The sequence below is a fragment of the Trichoderma citrinoviride genome, assembly GCF_003025115.1.
Source record: "Trichoderma citrinoviride strain TUCIM 6016 unplaced genomic scaffold BBK36scaffold_7, whole genome shotgun sequence".
NCBI classification, from domain to species: Eukaryota; Fungi; Ascomycota; class Sordariomycetes; order Hypocreales; family Hypocreaceae; genus Trichoderma; species Trichoderma citrinoviride.
In genome coordinates this window covers 292,536-310,900 of record NW_020194715.1, presented here as the reverse complement: position 1 = coordinate 310,900, position 18,365 = coordinate 292,536, and the positions used below count along the sequence as shown (strand labels likewise).

General features: G+C 52.5%; 4 protein-coding genes across 4 annotated transcripts; 2 read left to right on the top strand and 2 right to left on the bottom strand.

Annotated features, from left to right (window-relative positions):
- The first annotated feature begins 5,985 nt into the window (after positions 1-5,985).
- On the top strand, positions 5,986-7,154 carry BBK36DRAFT_1200263 (hypothetical protein). Its single transcript, XM_024897124.1, has one exon. The coding sequence runs from the start codon at positions 5,996-5,998 to the stop codon at positions 7,142-7,144; it is 1,149 nt and encodes a 382-aa protein (XP_024749494.1). The 5' UTR covers positions 5,986-5,995; the 3' UTR covers positions 7,145-7,154.
- Positions 7,155-11,832: 4,678 nt separating this feature from the next.
- On the bottom strand, positions 11,833-12,939 carry BBK36DRAFT_1119015 (YVTN repeat-like/Quino protein amine dehydrogenase; the record flags this gene model as incomplete). Its single annotated transcript, XM_024890542.1, has 1 exon — positions 11,833-12,939. The coding sequence occupies one exon, from the start codon at positions 12,937-12,939 to the stop codon at positions 11,833-11,835; it is 1,107 nt and encodes a 368-aa protein (XP_024749493.1).
- A 1,226-nt stretch (positions 12,940-14,165) lies between these two features.
- BBK36DRAFT_1141040 (hypothetical protein) lies at positions 14,166-15,002 on the top strand (the record flags this gene model as incomplete). The annotated part of the gene is made up of 1 exon (XM_024893420.1): positions 14,166-15,002. The coding sequence occupies one exon, from the start codon at positions 14,166-14,168 to the stop codon at positions 15,000-15,002; it is 837 nt and encodes a 278-aa protein (XP_024749492.1).
- A 353-nt stretch (positions 15,003-15,355) lies between these two features.
- BBK36DRAFT_1200254 (serine protease) lies at positions 15,356-18,170 on the bottom strand (the record flags this gene model as incomplete). The annotated part of the gene is made up of 3 exons (XM_024897123.1): positions 15,356-15,976; positions 16,031-16,381; positions 16,431-18,170. The coding sequence occupies 3 exons, from the start codon at positions 18,168-18,170 to the stop codon at positions 15,356-15,358; spliced, it is 2,712 nt and encodes a 903-aa protein (XP_024749491.1).
- Between the last annotated feature and the right edge of the window lie 195 nt (positions 18,171-18,365).

Sequence of the window (18,365 nt, the reverse complement as noted above, 5' to 3'; positions counted from 1 at the left end):
GCGGGTCCTGTACCTCCATGGTGAACGCAGGCAGATGACGAGAAGCGTGATGCAAACGTTGAAGCTCATCCGGGCTGTTTGTATGGTATGGAGGCATTCTGCTACCTCCTCTGTTGAAAGAGGTGTATTGTCGGTGTAGTAGTCGTGGGTGAGAAACTTAAACGCAGAGACAACGTATGCTGAGGCGGTTTCCGCGACATCCATGGTTGGCAAATGCAGGTTTGATACGGGACAACTTGATCAGAATAGATTATGGAGAGCGTCTGGTCGAGAATGCTTCAGTAGAAGCACACGGAGCAGAGCGGAGCATGAGTTGATGTGATGATTGTGCTGTTATCTAAATTCATCCATGGCTGTCAGCTTTATGTGGCAAGTTGTGCGTCGTCGCAGCAACTTGATAAGCGCCCTCAAGTTAGGAAAGCCATTTCAACCTTTGCCAGAATGTTAATGCTTTTAGGCAATTGAGGTTCATAACATGTAGCTGCGCCATAGCTGCCTCCAATATAGACAACTCGGTCTTGCAACCGACAACAGGCCAGTTGCACCGCACTCCATCTGCTGCTGATTCCTTACGATTAAGAGACTTTGAGAATCAGAAGTTATCTTTCACCATAGGACCAGCTTCCGTAATATGATTCAATTACAAGCGGTAGTAGCAAAGCACATATCATGTGATTCGACGAATATGCAGCATATGGCTCTCGACGAAAGGAAACCGCGTAGGCCACAAAACGCGTGATATGCAGCCACGGCATCACCTTATTGTGTCGAGGCAAAGGAGGCTTGACCGAAAGTGCCGTGACTACAGACGTTGGCCACAATCTCGCGACAAAGGTGGGCATACTTTGGGCGCTTACGAATTTCCACGCCCGTTCTAATTAAAGAAAAAAGTCCATCATCGGCATCGTATGGACTGTCTCTTCTTGAAGGATCAGACAGAAGTGATCAACGGCCAACAGCCAAAGTCCAGGTCTCCCTATCATGGGCTCACTGTCTATTCTGCCTCCGGTGTATGGCATATACATGTACTCAGGCAGGAGATAGGGGCACGGAGATGAGGTGAAACAGCAGACGCTTGTCAGCCCCCAGCTCCGGCTTCGAAGTCGAGCAGCATCAAGGCTGTGAGACTCCAAACCTGCACCGCTTCATCGGGACAGTGGGTCGTTGTACGGAGTGCTAGCCCGGACGACTTTGAAACAGCCATCCAGGGGATTCTGTGGAGGCGCGCGTCAAAAATACTCCAAGATCCGCGATAATGGCGGGGGGGGGAGAATCCGACACGACGGAAACGGCCAAGACACGGCCGGCTGCACAGGCATGCTGGATCTGCCTGAGACACTGCCTATTGTGCTGCCCGCCACGAAGAGGAATGCCCTTCTTGTCCTGTCAACAATGCAATCACCCGTTTTGTCTTGGAGTTTAATAGGCACTTTAATGAGCATCTTGACGATGTGGCTGGTGTGGCGTGGTGTTCCTCGCATGTTCACACACACTCACCAGATCTCACATGCCGAACCACGCAAGCGAGGGCTATAAGCGATCAAGAGACAATAGGCCAACATTTTGGACCATGACGAGAAAATTTTCAGAGCAGCGTGCTCCCTCCCAAGAAGGGCCAAGTGACCCAGCGGAAGCCCTCCGAATGGCTCGCGCTTCGGCAAAATGCAGCTTCGGCGAGACGAGGTCATATGAGTACCCCAAGGCGCACAACTTTGGCCAGCAGGGCTAACTGCCCTCGCCCTCACAAGAATCAGCAGAAAATAGTACTCCATAGTGGGCATAAGGGTTGTCGAGACAGCGAGCATTTCGTGGATGTGTCTCAGTTTAGGTATGGCATGCAATATAAAACAGAGAGACCGGACAGGGGAGGGGCGTGTAAGTCGTGCGCGACGGCCGGTTCGGGGAAGCGACGTATGTCTACACGCCCCCCTTTGTCTCTGCTACTGCGTCCTTGCATTGCATGAGGAACGTTGATAATGGGATTGGATGCCTGCTCTGCATGTCGAGTGAATTAGTCCAAGTATCAACGATGCATGGACGAATCAGAGACCGTGGAATATGAAAGTTGCGAGAGTGGGAGTGGATGAAGGGAAGTGTTCAAGGGTTGGCGGGCAACGGAACTGCAAGTGCCAATGTTGAACTGGAGAAGGGCACAACCGTCAACCTAAGTCTTACCGCGAAGTTCAGACATTTCGCGATAGACTCCAAGATTTCTGTCTCGCGCGTTCCACGCAGCTGTCATTATCCGCTGGTGGTCTTTCGTATTACAGACGCCACGTAGGGAGGCCGCCGCCGCTGAGGACTCCAAATATGGACAGAGACTCTAAAGAGATGGTGCGCTGAACTGTTTTGGGGGCCGCTTTGTGCAGAGCGCCACAGCTGGGATGAATGCATATGGGCGAGTTGAGTGCTGACGACGGGACGGCCATACAGGCAGCCCTCGAAGAAACGGGCTTAGTCCGCTGCTTATGATGGACGGCGCGAAGGGGTGCTGACAGACGGGAGAGATGCTCAAGCGAAAGTTTGTCTGTGGCAGAAAATAGACACTGCGTACGCAATCGAAAACACGAGCATCCTCATGGCTAAAGTTGGGATGTGCGCGGATAGACGCAGTCATGCAGGTCTTTCCTCGAAGCGAGGCACAATGCGATAGACAATAGACTTGGTTGAGGGCAACGATGGATGTAGGGTGTGCAAGTCCTCCGAAGGATGGGACGTCTGGTTGTTGGGGGAATGGCTGTAGACAGTTGGGAAGAAGCAGTCTCACTCACAGGACCGCGTATCGAAGTGGAACATCTTGGCGGTCGTTGCCGTCTTGACGGGAGCAGCGACATGCCATCTGACGTCCGAACCGGTGGTGACAGCCACAAGCCGATGGAAGCCATTCATGGCACTCCCTGCCAGAACCCGCATCAACTCGCCACAATGAAGCAGAACGCTCTGCTCCTTGTGGGTAGTCCGTAACTAGGCCCCAGAGTCTTCTCGTATGTACATAGACGCTCGGATCGTCGTGGTCATGAGGGCGAATGCGGACAGAGTCCGACAGCAAGATGTGCGTCACCGCGGTGAGACTCGTGAGAGAGACGAAAGCACTAGTAGATTCGAAGTCCCATCAGCTCCGAACTGATAGTATCCATCGTGCTTGTCGATAAAGATGCTGCTCCCACATTGGATAGGCAGACGCGCTCTGCTTGGTGGGTTTGGCGAGAGTTGTGTCATTGGTATGGCCGGTCCAGTCTGTGGGTGGATGGATGGAGGGATGGATGGGGCCATGCAGGACCAAGTCCCATGACTGCGTCTTCCTCTCAGCTAGTCCGGTAGTTGACCATCGCCAGTGCCCTTTACCATTGGCGAGCCCGTCGAGCGATTGCGTAGCCGGTCCCAGTAGCGCATCTCTGTGCTTGGTAGGACTTGTTTGCCCTTCCTTGGCCGTGCGTTCGTAGCGGATCATGCCGTAATGGCAGGTTTGGCTGAGGTTCTCGCCGCGATATCGTCATGATGGCAAACAGTGGAAGCGATGGTCGGCCCCGGATGCACAGGATCGCTTAGAGTTGAGGCTCTTCGGACAAAACGGCTGCACGTCAGCGAGGCTGAGGCCGGAGAGCTGGGGCTGCCGCGATCGGGTGTCGCCATCTGTGCATCACCATCGGCGTCCGGTTGCCTCTAGGATGAGGCAGTGAAACGGAAAGGTGAGCGAGGGTGAAGGTGAGAGACAGTCTGGGCAATTGGGGTATCGCCCAAGCTGGCCGAGTGCCGGCAATCTCCTTGGAGGTGTGGCGCATGGCCGGCTGGTGGCTTGTGGCTCGCGTTAGGGCCTCTTCCTAGGGCCGTTAGCGAGGGGCCACAAAAACCGGGCAGCACAGCCCAGGCGGCTGAAAAGCACTGGCAGCCTGGAGTCTAGGGCCACCATGCCTGTAGTTTAGTGGCTCCAGTGACATGAGCGACAGGGTCCAGTCTGACGTGACCGGGAGGTCGATGACGGTGCTGGTGCCCCTGCCGCTGGCGCTGTTAGTGCTCTGGTGGTGATTCTGCGGCTGCACTAACAGGGAGCGCCTAGAAGCGGAACGGCGCCATGGCCCATCGATAGCCTCCCGCTGCTAAGCTGGACTCAACTGCTACTGGCCCCTCTAGGACTCCAGCAGTGTGGCTTGTCAATTCTGTCTGTCCCGTCTTTGGCAATTGGCAGAGGCATCAAGTCAATCGGACGCTCCGCTGGAATGGCGCCGATCAGAGTTGAAGCTACTGCTGCTGTGCTGCTGGTCTGATGCAGGTGAGTCTGACGGGGACGCGAAGCGAATGCGATGCTGGATGCCTACTCAGGCAGAGAACTGAACCAGCTTCAGCCCTCCGGCGAGGGAGGGACTCGCACTACTGCTGCTGCTAATGCGAAGGCTCGTGATGCTACTGTACGAAATCAGAACGATACATCCGCAAGCTACTGCCAGGCAACTGAACTGGATGAGTCAATCCCGCGATCCGAGACGTGCGTCAGTGTGTTCTGCATCTTCGGCCTGGACCGCGGTCTTTTCGTTGGCCAATGGTGGTGACATTGATGGCGAGGAGATGGGCTTGGCTGCTCGTCGGAGCCAGAATTGGCCTCGGCGCTCAAGATAGGGCTGGAGAGGGGCCGAATTGCTGCTGCTCCATCGCCAGCAGCTTCATCAGCCGCCCTGGGCATTGTGTCTTTGCCAGTCTCTCCGTCCAATTTGACGGTATTTTGAGCTGCTGCGTCTCGCTGCTGCTGGTCTCTGCCATTGGCCAACAGCTCGCGCTGCTTCGAATAAGCGCATATGCAAGCAGCAGCAACATGTCGGGAGGCCCTCTGTGCTGCTATTTTCAGCCCCGGCGCTGAAGACTCGCGCGTGCCTGTTTCGAAATTCTGCAGCCTGCGCTGAGGCCATGGCCGTGAGCAAAGCAGCGCTGGCTCCCTCTCTGGATGTTTGCGATGTACAGACAAAGCAGGAAGCGAGATGCCAGTGTCGACGATTGACGGCAGCCTGTGTGCACCTTTGCTTTGCATCAGCTATTAGCGTCCATCGTCTCTCTCTGCCTTGACAAGTACCACCTGCTCGAAGCAAGCAAGCAATCCATCGCAAACAGACTTCTTGTCCTTCCCTCTTCTGGCTGGCCGCTCAGGAACTGGTTGACTGGGGAGCCAGGGTGAACCCACCGTGGCTATGTATGGACGCTCAGCCGCGCCGCTATATTGGATTGGTCGGCGCGGTGATGCAGCTGCGCACCCACACTCGGACGTGGAGACGAACAGGAGGGAGTCATCGGAGAAGCCCTTGGCCTCGTTAGCGCTCTGGAAGATGCCTCACATGCCTCGCCGGGGCCGACGCCCACTCCCCATGGAGCCCGTATGGAGTAGGCAGAAAGTGGAAAGACGGCAGGGGTTGAGGTGCAGGACTCTTGTCGAGACTCGATATGGCTGGCCAACGGCTGTGGAGGGGGCGTGTGAAACAGGAACACGACGGCCAAAAGCGGCCACGGTCTCGTCTCTTGGCTTTCCACTCCCTCGCCGCTCGACTGTCTTTATAATAAGTCTGCGATGCACCCTCACCTCACTCTCAATCCAGCACTTCCAGGCAACAAACGCACAGCAACCACCCCCCACAAGTTCTTCTTTATCCCGTTGCAACTGTCTTGCATTGCATTCCGGACAAGGATCAAAGGGGACACTCGACACTCAACCGCAACGTGAACAATCTACAAAAGGCTCTTGATACCCACCTTTGTTACCTTGTTCTCTTTCACTCTTACACCAACCAACCAACCAGCAAGACGAGCAACGGGAGATATACCTGGATCGGTATCGCCTTTGAACAGAGATAATATACAACCAATCTCGATAGCCCGCCTGACCGTGACCTGAGCATCAACATCCCTTTGCCGTCGGCTTCCACACACAAAAGGACCAGCTTCGGCTTCTATCTCTCATCCACCCCATCTACCGCGTACGACGCGCACCAGCACACGTCGCAACTCGGACACGATGTGCACCACCAACGTCTACACCTACGTCTACTCAGACGGCCACAAGGAACAGTCGCGCCAGCCCGTCCTCTGCCACAAGTCGCAGCACGGCCAGCCCTGTGCCAACAACGTCGTCTTCCAGCACCCCAACCAGTTCATCCAATACAACGACTCAGTACTTGGCACTTCGCCCAGCTCTCCGTTCGTCAGCCAGTTCCCGCCTACGCCCACTTATAGCCCGCGGTCCGGTACACCAAACTACCGCTCCGGGGACGAGTCAGACCGGTCGCGCCGCAGCAACTCGAGCACACGGCGTCGCTCCTCCAGCCTCTACATCAACGGACAGAAGGTCATTGACCTGGATCGCCATAATGCAGGCTCACGGCGTGAGCGCATCGTCCTGGTAGAGGGGCCGCCCACCCCGCGAACTCCTCCGACCTCTTTCAACTTTCCCAACACAGCGCCGCCATCGCCCAATGCCAGCGCCAATGCTTTCGCCTCTCCTTCCATCTATGGCTCTTCTCCCCGGGAATCCCACTCCAGCTTCTCTCGCCGGCCCGTCATTGTCGATGAGCGGACGCGACCGGAGCGAGTGGAGCGAGTGGAGCGGGTAGAGCGACCTCGTATCCAGGTTGAGGTGGTCGAGGCAGTTCCCTCAAGCCGAGCTTCCAAGCATGAGCGCCACTCCTCCACCAGCTCTCGCGACAGCCACGGACGGAGCAGCGCAGATGATGAAGAGACAATGCGACGCCGCCGCGAGCGAGAAGAGCGACGGGTCGAGAAGCAGCGAGATGAAGAGGAAGAGCGACAGCGCCGCATCCGCCTGCGCATCGCCAAGGCCAACGCCGAGATCAACAAGCGGCCCCCGGTGCCGATGCCTCCGGCGCCCCTGCGCGCATCGTCCTTCAAGGCTGCGGCCGGTGGAGACGACGATGCCAACGTCAAGAAGCTGACGGAGAGCGTGCGGCGCATGAGCTTTGAGGAGGAGCGCCGCGAGGAAAAGGCCCGGCTCATCGCCCGCAAGGACGAGCAGCGCGAGCGCGAGGAAGACGAGGCCCAGCGCCAGCGGCTCGCCGAGCGCATGATGCCGCGACGCCGGTCCACCGTCTCGGCGGGCAGCCGTCGCCACAGGGTGGTGTACGATGACGGTGCCTACCGATGGGAGTAAAGGCGATGATGCTTCTGGCGTCATCGCTCCTCTTTTTTCTTTGTCATTGTACCGACACTGACATGTCGTCTCGTTCTCTTTGAACTTGTATTCCTCTTTTCCTTTGTCTTGATACGAGCTACCTATCTGTTGGATGACTCCAGCAAATGACTTCTTGGGGGTTGGAAGAAAAAGGTCTTTCTTACGGCACCAAAAGTGAACGAAAAAAACAAAACAAAACACAAAAAAAGGGTTCAACAGGGCACACATGTTTGGCATTTGGTTTGGTTTTTTACAAGCGAGCGATGATTTTCCGCCTCTTTTCCATTTGGAGAGGATTTTCTTGTATACTATGAGCTTTATGATACCTATATAATACCCCAATAACGAATATCAGTGGAGTTTTCATTTTTTCCTCCATCTGAAGCATACGACGTCCATGTTGATCCATGCAAGCTGCGCACTTTTCTTCTGCCGGTCTTCTCTGTGCCATGGGTGGCTCACTCATACTGCAGCTTGTCTGTGTGTCCGCCCGGCTGCATACACACCCCCTCCCTTCCTTTCGCGATGGTCGCACTCTGAACGGGCCAAGAGCTGCATGGCGATGGGGAACGCAGGTGGGCTGGACCTGGACGGAATCAGCAGCTTTCTGGCCTCCTTTCGCTCTCTTTGGCCGCCACAGTTTTCCGTGTCAGCGACTTGAAACGTCAGCTCCTTTGGTTTCTTCGTGTTTCCGCTTGTGTTATTCCTTTCTTCTTCTTTTGCTTCTGTCTTTCTATCCGCAACCCTCTTGCATTCTCCCATGAAACATAGGTATGGCGGTTGAATACTAGGTAGCATTTGATATAGAGAAGAATAAAAACACATTTATCCGACTCAGCTAGCCACAACCGCCACACACCCTCTTCTCTTACGCTCTTCGTCTCTACCTATCCCATCCTCTTCATCCGCCCACACACACACTTTCCCACTCTTTTCCTCTCCCTTGTGACAAGAGGATGCAGTCTGCATATGCATCATGCAGTTCCCAATAAGAAGAAGAAAAAAAAATGCATCATGCAATGCCCGGACCCCCGGCCGTCGCGCGTCTTATCGATAGAACAGTGTGCTATTGTCAATATATTTCCAGTACCTTTCACTGTGTGAAGCGACAGAAAGCTGCCTTTTACGTGAAAGCTTGATGGAGACTTCAAGTGCGTTGTCCAGTAGGAAGAGAAGGCGAGACACCAGTTTATATCCATTTATCAGTGGTTTTATTTGTTTGATGCCCGAGGGGAGAATCTGGGGTTGCGATAGGTTGGGTTTTTGGAGATGGGTGTGAGTGTGAGTGGGTTCTTGTCGTGAGGTTTGGAGGGCATGGGGACAGGGGAAGTTGGATGGAGGAACTGGGATGGAAGGCCCGGGGAGGAAGCTGATAGTATTTGTATGGGGATTCGCAGCTTCTGTTGAATATATTATAGAGTAAGACTTATGTTGTGCTGCTGGAGGTTGAGTGGTTTATGGATGCGCGATTATATTCTGCAGCGTTGAAATGGCTCCGATGCTGATGATCGCAAAGGTATGAAGAGGATCAAAGAGAAGTGAGAAAGACAAAGGCACGCGAAACAGAAAACACGATATAAAAGCGAGGAAGATGTGTGAAGATACCGATGTGTGGTGTTGAGACTTCTCACGCGATAACTTCGGTCAGCCCAACCAAGCAAATAATACTACTACTCAGCATCGACTAAGCGAAGAAACCGTTCTCGTGATGAACCGATTTTTTTTTTCTATACATTCACCAGGTCTCGCAGCCCTCATCACCTAACCCACCACCCTCTCACAAACTATTTCTCACATTTGGGGGAGTGTGGAAGTGCGAAAAAAAGAAAAATGGCATGTGTCGTCTGTCTGTCTGTCTGTCTGGTTCCTGGTTTCTGCGCGCTCATCGTCACATCTCAGCCAAGCCGGCTTTTTCCCCCAGCGCGTCTTATCCACATTGGTCTGGAGGAGGAAGCCCACTCACACGCTTTCTGTGAGACTCGGCGCTCACACGGACATTGGCGGCACGTCTACATGTGTGTTGACGGAGCCTGTCGTATGTATGCAGGAGAAAGAAGACGGAAGGTAAAAAAAAAATGAAAAGTGAAGAGGAGAGGAAAGGGGAAGAAAGATGGAATATGCAGCGCACGTTCCCCTTGCGCTGATACCATATCCATGATACTATGCTGCTTCGTACATGCATGCAGAAGCAGATGCCACATGTTGACGTTGAAGCAAAGGCAAGGCAAGGTTACGAAGTAGTGATCGTGTGCGGTTCGAGGTTGCTCGCACGCACGAACGCATCGTACCTACAGTATGTCCTTGTCCGAGTAGGCCCTGCTCATGCTCATGCTCATGCCATACATACATACATACATATATGCACGCGCACATGTATGTACAGCTTACATGCCGACCGACGCGTCCAAGAAGCAAGGCACATGAAAATGAGTAGTCGAGACGGAAGACGACGTCCCAGGGATGGGTAGCATCCAAAGAGCAACCAAAAGTTACAGCGGGACACTCCTCTCTTGTAAGTGGACGAGAGGCACCGAAATGGTTGCAAACCTGCAGTAGTCCAGAACAAGAAGCTATGCACACTCCCTCTACTCTCCCCTCTCTATGTCGGGGCGGCGGCGGCCAAGAAGCACACACACGCACGAAAAAAAAAAAAGAGTAAAAAGTCACCCGGGACGGCACGCGGGAAACTTCGGTGTGGAGCTTTACTTTTTGGCCGCTTTTTTCTTTCTTTGACTGCCTGTCTTCGATGTTCTCTTCCGGGTCTTGTGCCGGGTTCTTGTCTTTGTGCTTTTTGTTCCTTTCGGGTGTATGACAGGGTTGCGATAGGATGTGATTGGATGGGTGGATGGCGGAGATGGTTGAGAAAATGGATCGGAAGGGGATGATGTTCAGCTTGCTTTGTTCAAGTTCCGGGTCAAGGGCGAGACTCTTATGGGAATTCGTTTGAATACCCTCGGTAATTGTCAGTATTCTAAGCAACATAGACATGATAATATGGAAATTGGTAGCAGTCGGCAAATTCGGGCGACTTTGCTGATCGCGGCAGTAAAAATGGCCTGTCAGCGTTCGAGGACGCTCATGTGTGTTCCGACTCTTATCGTCCTTGCGCTGAAGCTGGAACTGCTCAGATGCTTTCCGATCACGCGAACTTGAAGCACTTCATCCCTTTTGGGCCACAGTAGAGAGGGATTTCTTTCGATGCTTCCTACACAGTATCCGATGTCTCTCGCAGGCCGTGTTGTACGGAACAAGCACTTACAGGATGTGTAGGCTGCGAATCAACCACACACGAGAAAGAAATCTGCCATCAATATCGAAATTTTCTCGTGGTATAAGAGATACTTTCACAGTACCTAAGATAGGATCATACAACGTTTCACAGTGCTATTGTCATAGACGATTTCGAATAGTTACACCCATTTGCCTAATATCGTGCCAGACCTAATGCAACAGAAGAGCCAACTTACGAATCTGTTTCCTTCAGTCTCACACATATGTAGCTTCAGTCTATCTTCCAGTACAAAGATCAAGTCGTCTTATATGACAATAGCTAGTCATTCCTCTCGAGAACTCATCGGCTTGAGCTTATTCACAGTTGTTTCACGCTACATGACATAAAGCACAAGCTAGACTGATAGGAGGAGGGCTTAGGTCCAAGCTATATGACATCCTACAGCTGTATCGACAAAGGCCTTTCATATCGCTGCCCATCGAGACGGTTACGCCATGAGCCAAAGTCAAGGCTTGATCAACACGCACTTCCCATTATATTTGCTTGACTAGTCTCTCAGTCTCTTCAACAGTTGGGACACTCATGTTGCCGGAAAACGTTATCGCTGGATGTCTGCCGTCTTCACCATTTTCGGTCAATCTGAGTCTTGATATGGGCTCATACCCGTGTCGTCTCCATCCTTTGTCAGTCTGCTCTGGATTTCCTTGTGTCTAGTCTGTTCACAAAGCCGGTGTTGACATTCAGTAGAGCTTCTGGCGACTCGTTTTCTCGGCCTTGTTGCTACGATCCATTAGGCCCGTTACGATTCCAAAAAGTGATGTAGCTCTTGGCATGAAGGGGTTGCTTGACCCAAATTTATCCTGAACATTATCTCGAGAAATATCATTTATGAGTCCAAAATCATGGTACAGTATCATGTCAGCGTGCAAGTAATGACTACTTTTTCATATTTGCAACATCTTTTCAAATTGCATTCAACTAGATACCTAGCTTCCGCTACATATCCACTTGTCACAGACGCATGTCACCCTTGGGTGTTAGCCAAAATCGTCTCGGCCCTCGCAATCGCCCGCTGGACAAATGCCCGGTTCTTCTCCGTCCGCCGAAGGGCCTGCTCTCGGAACTGCAGATAGCGCACTTTGTTCTGCGACTCCTCCAGCGTCAAGTAGGTCAGCTCGTAAATCTGCTGAAGGGCGTCGAGCGATTTAGCGTCCGCCGATGCCTCCCGGAGCTTTGCGACCAGCTGCTCCTGGGCTGCGTCGTACACCTTTTTGTCCGTCTTCATCTTGGTCACGGCCGTGTCGACGTCTGTGCCCAGAGCGGTGAGCACCGTTTGCTCTGTTTCTGTCTCCTTGTTGAACTGCCTTCTCTTTTCATCGAGATCTTTCTCAATGTCCGAGAGCTGTGTTAAATGACATCGTTAGCAATCTAAGGATCAGATATAAAGTGTATCACGAGCTGATCTTACCGTGCCACCTCCGCCAAGATTGCGTAGACGATCTTGAATGTCCATAAACTTCTTCATCCACTCCGCCAAATGGCCATCCAGGTCATCATCCGGAGGCTGGGGCGGCGTTGGCGGCCTGATGTGCGGGGCCCAAGCAACCGAGTAAACAGGACCAGTGTGCTCAGAGAGCACCCGTATGCACTTCTCACTCGATGTGTCCCAGATCCTGACCGTCGTATCCTTGGAGGCCGAGGCGAACTTGACGCCTTCTGGGGCCCAGGAGACGGCATTGACCCAGTCGCCATGTCCATCAAGCGTTGCGTTGCATGAACCCGTTTTGGGATCCCAAACTTTGACCTTGCAATCGTACGATGCCGAGACCAAGATGCTTCCGTCAGGGTTCCAAGAGACGCCCTTGACGGTGTCTACGTGTCCCTTGAGCACCAGCTTACGCTCGCCGGTGACTGGATCCCATATGGTCACCTGTTTGTCGTCCATTCCGGATGCGAAAAGCTTGGAATCGGGTGACCAGCCAACAGTAAAGACTTGAGTCCAGGTGTTTCCAACTGGAATAGCGTTGTACTCGCCCGTCAAGATGTCCCAGACTCTCATAAAGTGGTCGTCTGAGCCTGTCAAGATGCGAGTGCCGTCCGGAGACCAAGCAAGGGTCGGCATATCATAGTTGCTCGCCTTGAGCTGGGCAAGACACTCGCCCGTCTCTGCAACCCAAAGCCTCAGCGTTCCGTCTGCTGCAGCAGAGGCCAGATTGGTGCCGTCAGGAGACCAGGAGACGGCCATGACAGCTGCTCCGTGCGGGAGGGTAAAGTTGCACGCGTTGGTCGTTGAGTCCCAGATCTTGAGATTGCCATCGGCGGACCCCGATGCGAGCAGTTTGCCATCGGGTTTCCAGGCTACTGTGTAGACGTCGCCGGCATGGCCTTGGAGGGTTGCCTTGCAGTAGCCGGTCTCTGGGTCCCATATCTTGACGGTCTTGTCTTGGGATGCTGATGCGATCTTTGTGACGGTTTCTTTGGCGATGATCGGCTTTCCTTCCTCATTGAGGCCCGATACGACGATAGTCTCTGCTTCTGCCATTGTGTAGCAAGCGACTATCTTGTTGACTTAAAGAAGAGACTTTCAATGACCAGATGCTGGAAGTCGGTTTGTGTGGTCTTGCACTGGCAGGATGCAGACGATGGAGAAGAGAAGCTGTGTAGTCCTTCTCAACAGACACATATTTATATCTGTTGAAAGTCCTGTACTTGGATATGGCCATTCCAAGGCAGCTCCCAGTACACATCGGCAACAGTCCTCCATCCAAGCGAAATATCAAAGGTTGCTACTCTATCACCAGCATATTCCAAATACTCCAGCTCTCAATTGAAGCGAGCCGTCTGACGAATCAACCTGCAACACGTTCTTCCATCGACTGCTCACATCTTCCACAGCTCCCATCAATTGAGCTGAATTGGTACAGGGAGAGTTAGAAAGACGACAAGAGCCAGCTGAGAGCGGTTCAGTTGAAGATATTTACCCTACAGGGGATGCTCAGCCAGCCACATCTGGCAATGCCCTTTCCTGGTTTGGCCCTGTATGAGGGGTTATCACTCTTCTGCCGCCAAGCAGCGCCGGTAGTTCATGGAGAGGATCAAAATGACACCCACCGGTTTTGCAGATGCCCAGCTGAAACTGGTCTTCTATACGGCGATTGGTGTCGCTGTTGTGGCTCAGCGGCTGCGCTTGATAGGATCCGCTTCATGACATGCCGGTCACTTGAGCCACTTTTACCTATTTGGAACTTGGACTTGTATGCAACTTTAGTCGATTCTCTCCGGCTTACTCACTTCTCCAGAGTGGACTTTGGATTTCTTCTTCTCTTTTCCACGGTCATGCCTCTCGACTGCCGGGATAGCATGTATGTAACTGACCTGCTGCCAGAGTGGGGGCTGGATAGGTGACATTGGTCGTTGTTTGCCTCTCCCAGCGTGCGGTATCTTCATCCATTGACCATTTGATACAGGATATGAATCATGAAGAGTAAACCAATTCTGAAACTTTATACGTGCAGATTCGTTTGCACAAGGCTCGTCAAGGCATTGAAGTATTCAAATTAGATGAACAACGTGGAGGGTGATACGGTCCAGTTCCTCTTCGTATATACGAAACCTCATCTGCAGGGAGGATGCAGGCGAAAGGTAACAATTGGTCGAGTACCGCCAGCCTCACCCCGCACCTCTAGACAGTTCGCAATCCTTCCTTTGCAAACGACGCCTTCACGGTAGCTTCGCGGGGAAAGGGTAGCTGCACTTCCGCTCTCGAAAATGCTCCCCGTTCAAGATCCGACCTACCTGGTCGCGCCCAACTGGACGTACCGCCCAGGCGGCCCGATCGCCCTCGGAAACATTGTCCTCGATCCCTTTCGCCCCCAGCATGTCCTTTCCAAGCCGACCAAGCCGCTGCCCGAGACGGAGACGGCGATAGAGTACAACTGGTCGCTCGCGACGGAAGAGCTCCGGAGCACAAACGTGAGCATCTGGACTCGCATGTTTGACCAGCTCAATGTGAAGCTGGGCCCGAGACGTAACAGGGGCGAGAAGATTGAATTTCATATGAAGGCGCTGGAGACGGTATACTTCCGAGAGCTGCCCTCGATGGAGGAGATCCAGGAGCGAGTAAACGAGGAGAGAGTCCGCAGCATACTGAGCCCCAGCAGCGTGTTCCGCTACCCAGTGTACATGGTGACTGGCGTGAAGATCGCAAGGGGATTCCAGCTGATTCACGAGGGCACAGCGCAATACATGTGCAATATCAAAGCAACTGATACCGTGGCCCCGCAGCTGGCTGTCGGAGCCAGTATCGGCATGGCCTCAACGACGAGCAGGTCGGATGCCTTCCAGTCCGGTAATGAGATCATCTTTGCATATCAGCTCATGATCATCAAGCCGAAGGGCTGGGGCAAGAGCATGGCGTACCAGTTGGATGACTTTCGCCACAAGGCGGCTTTGCTGGTGGATGATGATCATGCTGAAGAAGAGGAAGAAAATGTGGAAGTTGAAATTAGCACTGGAACAGACGAGAACATTGCTGCAGTTCAGAAGGGGATAGTTCCTTTGAACCCCGATAATAAGCAGCATGCATGGGTGTTTCAGGCTGTGTGATGCCAAGCTGTGCTGGCTACCGGTAGGGACGATCAGAAATGTTTGGGTTTGTGGTGTTCTTTGCGTGTTATGTGTTACGATATAGCGTGCATATATTCGAACTTTATCAAAGAAATGTCCAGTAATCTATCATATACACACTGTAATTTTCTATATAGAAAAGAGTATGACTGACTTTTGCTATTACCACCACTTGGACTCATCTTCTTCCATGCTTCTATATTGCTTCTATATTGCTTTAACGAGTGAGGATATCGGCCATCCACCTTGAATCCTAATCATACGACGCTGCATATCCAACCGTGGTACCGGCTAACACCATTCATCATCGAATACAGAGCAATATGGGGCCCCTACATATGCCGCTCCAACTTGGAGAGAGCATAGACTATGGCCGACATCCTCTCCATATCATTCCATCTAAAAAACATCCACGGCGCAACATACCGTCGGTGTCCAGAATCCTCCTTCTCGGAAATGTGTTCCAAGAGCTGGACAACTCCCTCTCGCGTCCGCAGCCTCGCTCTCGTCTCCTCATCCAAGCCTCCAGTGTAGTTCACATACTGCATAATCGTCGCTACAATGCTCGCCATGATGGGCGTTGCCACCGAGCATCCCGAGGCCTGAGCGCCCGCGTCTCCAATGTCATACGGAACATTCTGTCCCAAAGTCCCATAGAGCAAGCCTCCGGCCTTTTGTGGCCTGGGCTTTGGGCTAAACTTGTTGATGAATGCTCCGGTATGGTCCGTTCCGCGTACGGATATGACCGCTTCGTGGCTTGCGGGAAACAGCTCTTCGGAATTTGCTCCGTCATTGTTTGCAGCTGCGAAGAAGATGACTTCGCTTCTCCCTGCGTCTCTTCGCCGGCGATTGGCATCTGCAATAGCGTTTTCAATCTCACGCACTTTGAAAGGGAAGCCGAAGGACATGGTGATGATGTCGGCCTTCCATTCTATGGTGGCGTACCTGATAGCCTAAAGAAGTCAATCAGTTTCTTTAAAGATAGTTTTTCTATTTGATTATCATACCATTGAAATATTGTGCGTAGACTCAAATAGCCCCCTCTCGTGTTTGGCAACTCGTCCGACGAAGATGTCGGCATGCAGTGCGACTCTGAGCAATAGGGCTGTAAGCGCCGTACCATGCTGGTTCATATCCTCATCTATGGGCTCGGGCGACGCTTCTTGAAAGTCATGCCAATGAGCAGCCAATCGTCCTATGGCACCAGGCATGCCTGCAATGCAAGGTGCGTCTGAGTCACAGCCGGTATCTAGAACAGCTACCCTAACGTTCTCAACGTTCTGTGCGGCGACTCGCAAACTCTCTAGGCTCCTGTTGATTCGGTCAAATTCTTTTAGCCAATGGACACTGTTTGATATCTATGCTTGAGTTAGTCTTATATATTAAATACCGCGACTGCTGACGTACGCTTCCATTGGATAAAAGGAGGACTGGCTCAGTCATCTCCAGGGATGAGCGTGGAGGATGTAATAGTGGCTGCATGGAAACTCCTTCATCTCTGGTGATCTTCTCGCTGGGCACCGACAGCTCGTAAGAACCTTTTATCGGAGACAGAGAAGAGTCCACGGAGATGGGGCTGTGGTAAGATGGTATGTCCCGGAGTGTCGCCGTGATTGAAGCTCGGATACAATTCCATGACTTGCTAAGAACCCGATCTCGTTGGTTCAGAGGGCAGATCACCTTGGTCAGTATCTCGCTTCTGAGTCTGTTGTGATAGTTTTCGCTGTCCACTTCGTCAAGATCGGTACAGATTTGCAGACACGAATCAATGATATCCGGGAATGGATCCATGTACTCCAAGTACTGATCCAAGTCTCCGTGCCAACGGGTGACTGCCATGTATAGTGACTTTTCCCCAGTAATTTGGTCGATATCTTCGTCGAGAACTGTGACTTCTCTCTCTAGTTCAAGCTCTATCAATAGCGCTGCTAGAGCCAGAACGAAGGGATCTCCCGGCACTGGGTCTCTGGCGATATCGAGCTCCTCCGGCTTAAAGTCAAAATCGCAACTCAAGTATGCTTCAGACATTGGGTTTTGGCCAGGGCTGACGTCTTTGTGCTGTCGAATATGGATCGTATTGGCGCTCCACGGGCTTCGGAGTAAGGGACTGCCGTAGTAGTGTATAAGAGAGTTGGAAAGGAGCATGCCCAGTCTTCTCTTATCCTTCTTCTTGATCGTCCTGTAGTGGCTCAGTCTCCCCTGTCGCAGTTCTTCCTCTTTCTGAAGAATCTCTCTTAGACTTTTCGTTTGTAGCATTGTTTGCCCTTTAGAGCGCGCTTTCGTGGTGTTTGAGCTTCTCGAGAAACCCTTTCCGTTGAAGTCCATTGATAGTATCTTTCTGACACGGTATGACCTTGTGAGCTCGGAGCAAATCTCCCTCATATACCTCTCTTGCACCTCGCCATTGTGAGCGTGCCCTATACCAAAAATGACTTGCTGCCATAGACGTTGATTACCGCAAATAGATATCATCATTTCAAGTTCATTGTCGGTAAACTCAGACAGGCGCACGTGGACATTGTGACCTTGTGGATTCTTCGAGCATATTGACCTCTTCAGTTGTTCGAACAGTCCTTCCAGATTTGACGAGAGCTCTTCTACCTGGCGTATCGCTGCAGTATCCGGCTCGCCGCCCTCTTCAGAGTCAGAGAGCACTGGAGCACCTAGCTTGCCATGGGTACCTGCAAAGGCTTTCGAGAGTGTCTGGTTGAAGCTTGTTGCGATCATGGTCGTATTGCGCTGCAATGCCTTTTTGCCGAACGAGATGTAGCGCGATGCGGAATGTAACTGTTCTCGAAGTATTCGGTCTCTGAGGGCAACAAGCCTAGGGAAGTCCCCTTCGCTGTGGTCTCTGTTGCCCCCAGTGGCTTCAGTCAAGATTGATGCGTCCACGAGGCCCTCGAACTGGTCGAGAATACTGTCGAGGCTGTCGGTGCATGCGCAGAAATTATCTGCTGACAGGTTCTCTTCAGCAAGACCGCTGTGAAAGATGATTGCCATCATTGCGATTTCATGTCGCAGAAGTGCGATACAATTGTTGTCTTGAATGGAGGATCCTGAACCTGCGGCTGGCAAAGCGTCGACAAAGGCGGGATGTAACGCCAGCAACAGCTCACTCCGTCCTCCGCTATCCTGGGACAGACGCATCTTCCTGATAGAAGTTGACGAATCATGCCTTGTCAAAATCGCAATGGGAATATGTGAGGAGAGCACCGCCCGCCACCCGTACTCCGTTTGTCCCTGTGATGGCGATTGGGTTGCTGGAGAGGTTGGTTGGGGAGACTGCGGAGTACGCGTTTGCCTCGATATCTGATTGATCAGCTCCTGCATCTGGCAATCCTT

Excerpts from the sequence above, each read along its gene's own strand:
- BBK36DRAFT_1200263 (XM_024897124.1), top strand. The coding sequence starts at position 5,996 with ATGTGCACCACCAACGTCTACACCTACGTCTACTCAGACGGCCACAAG.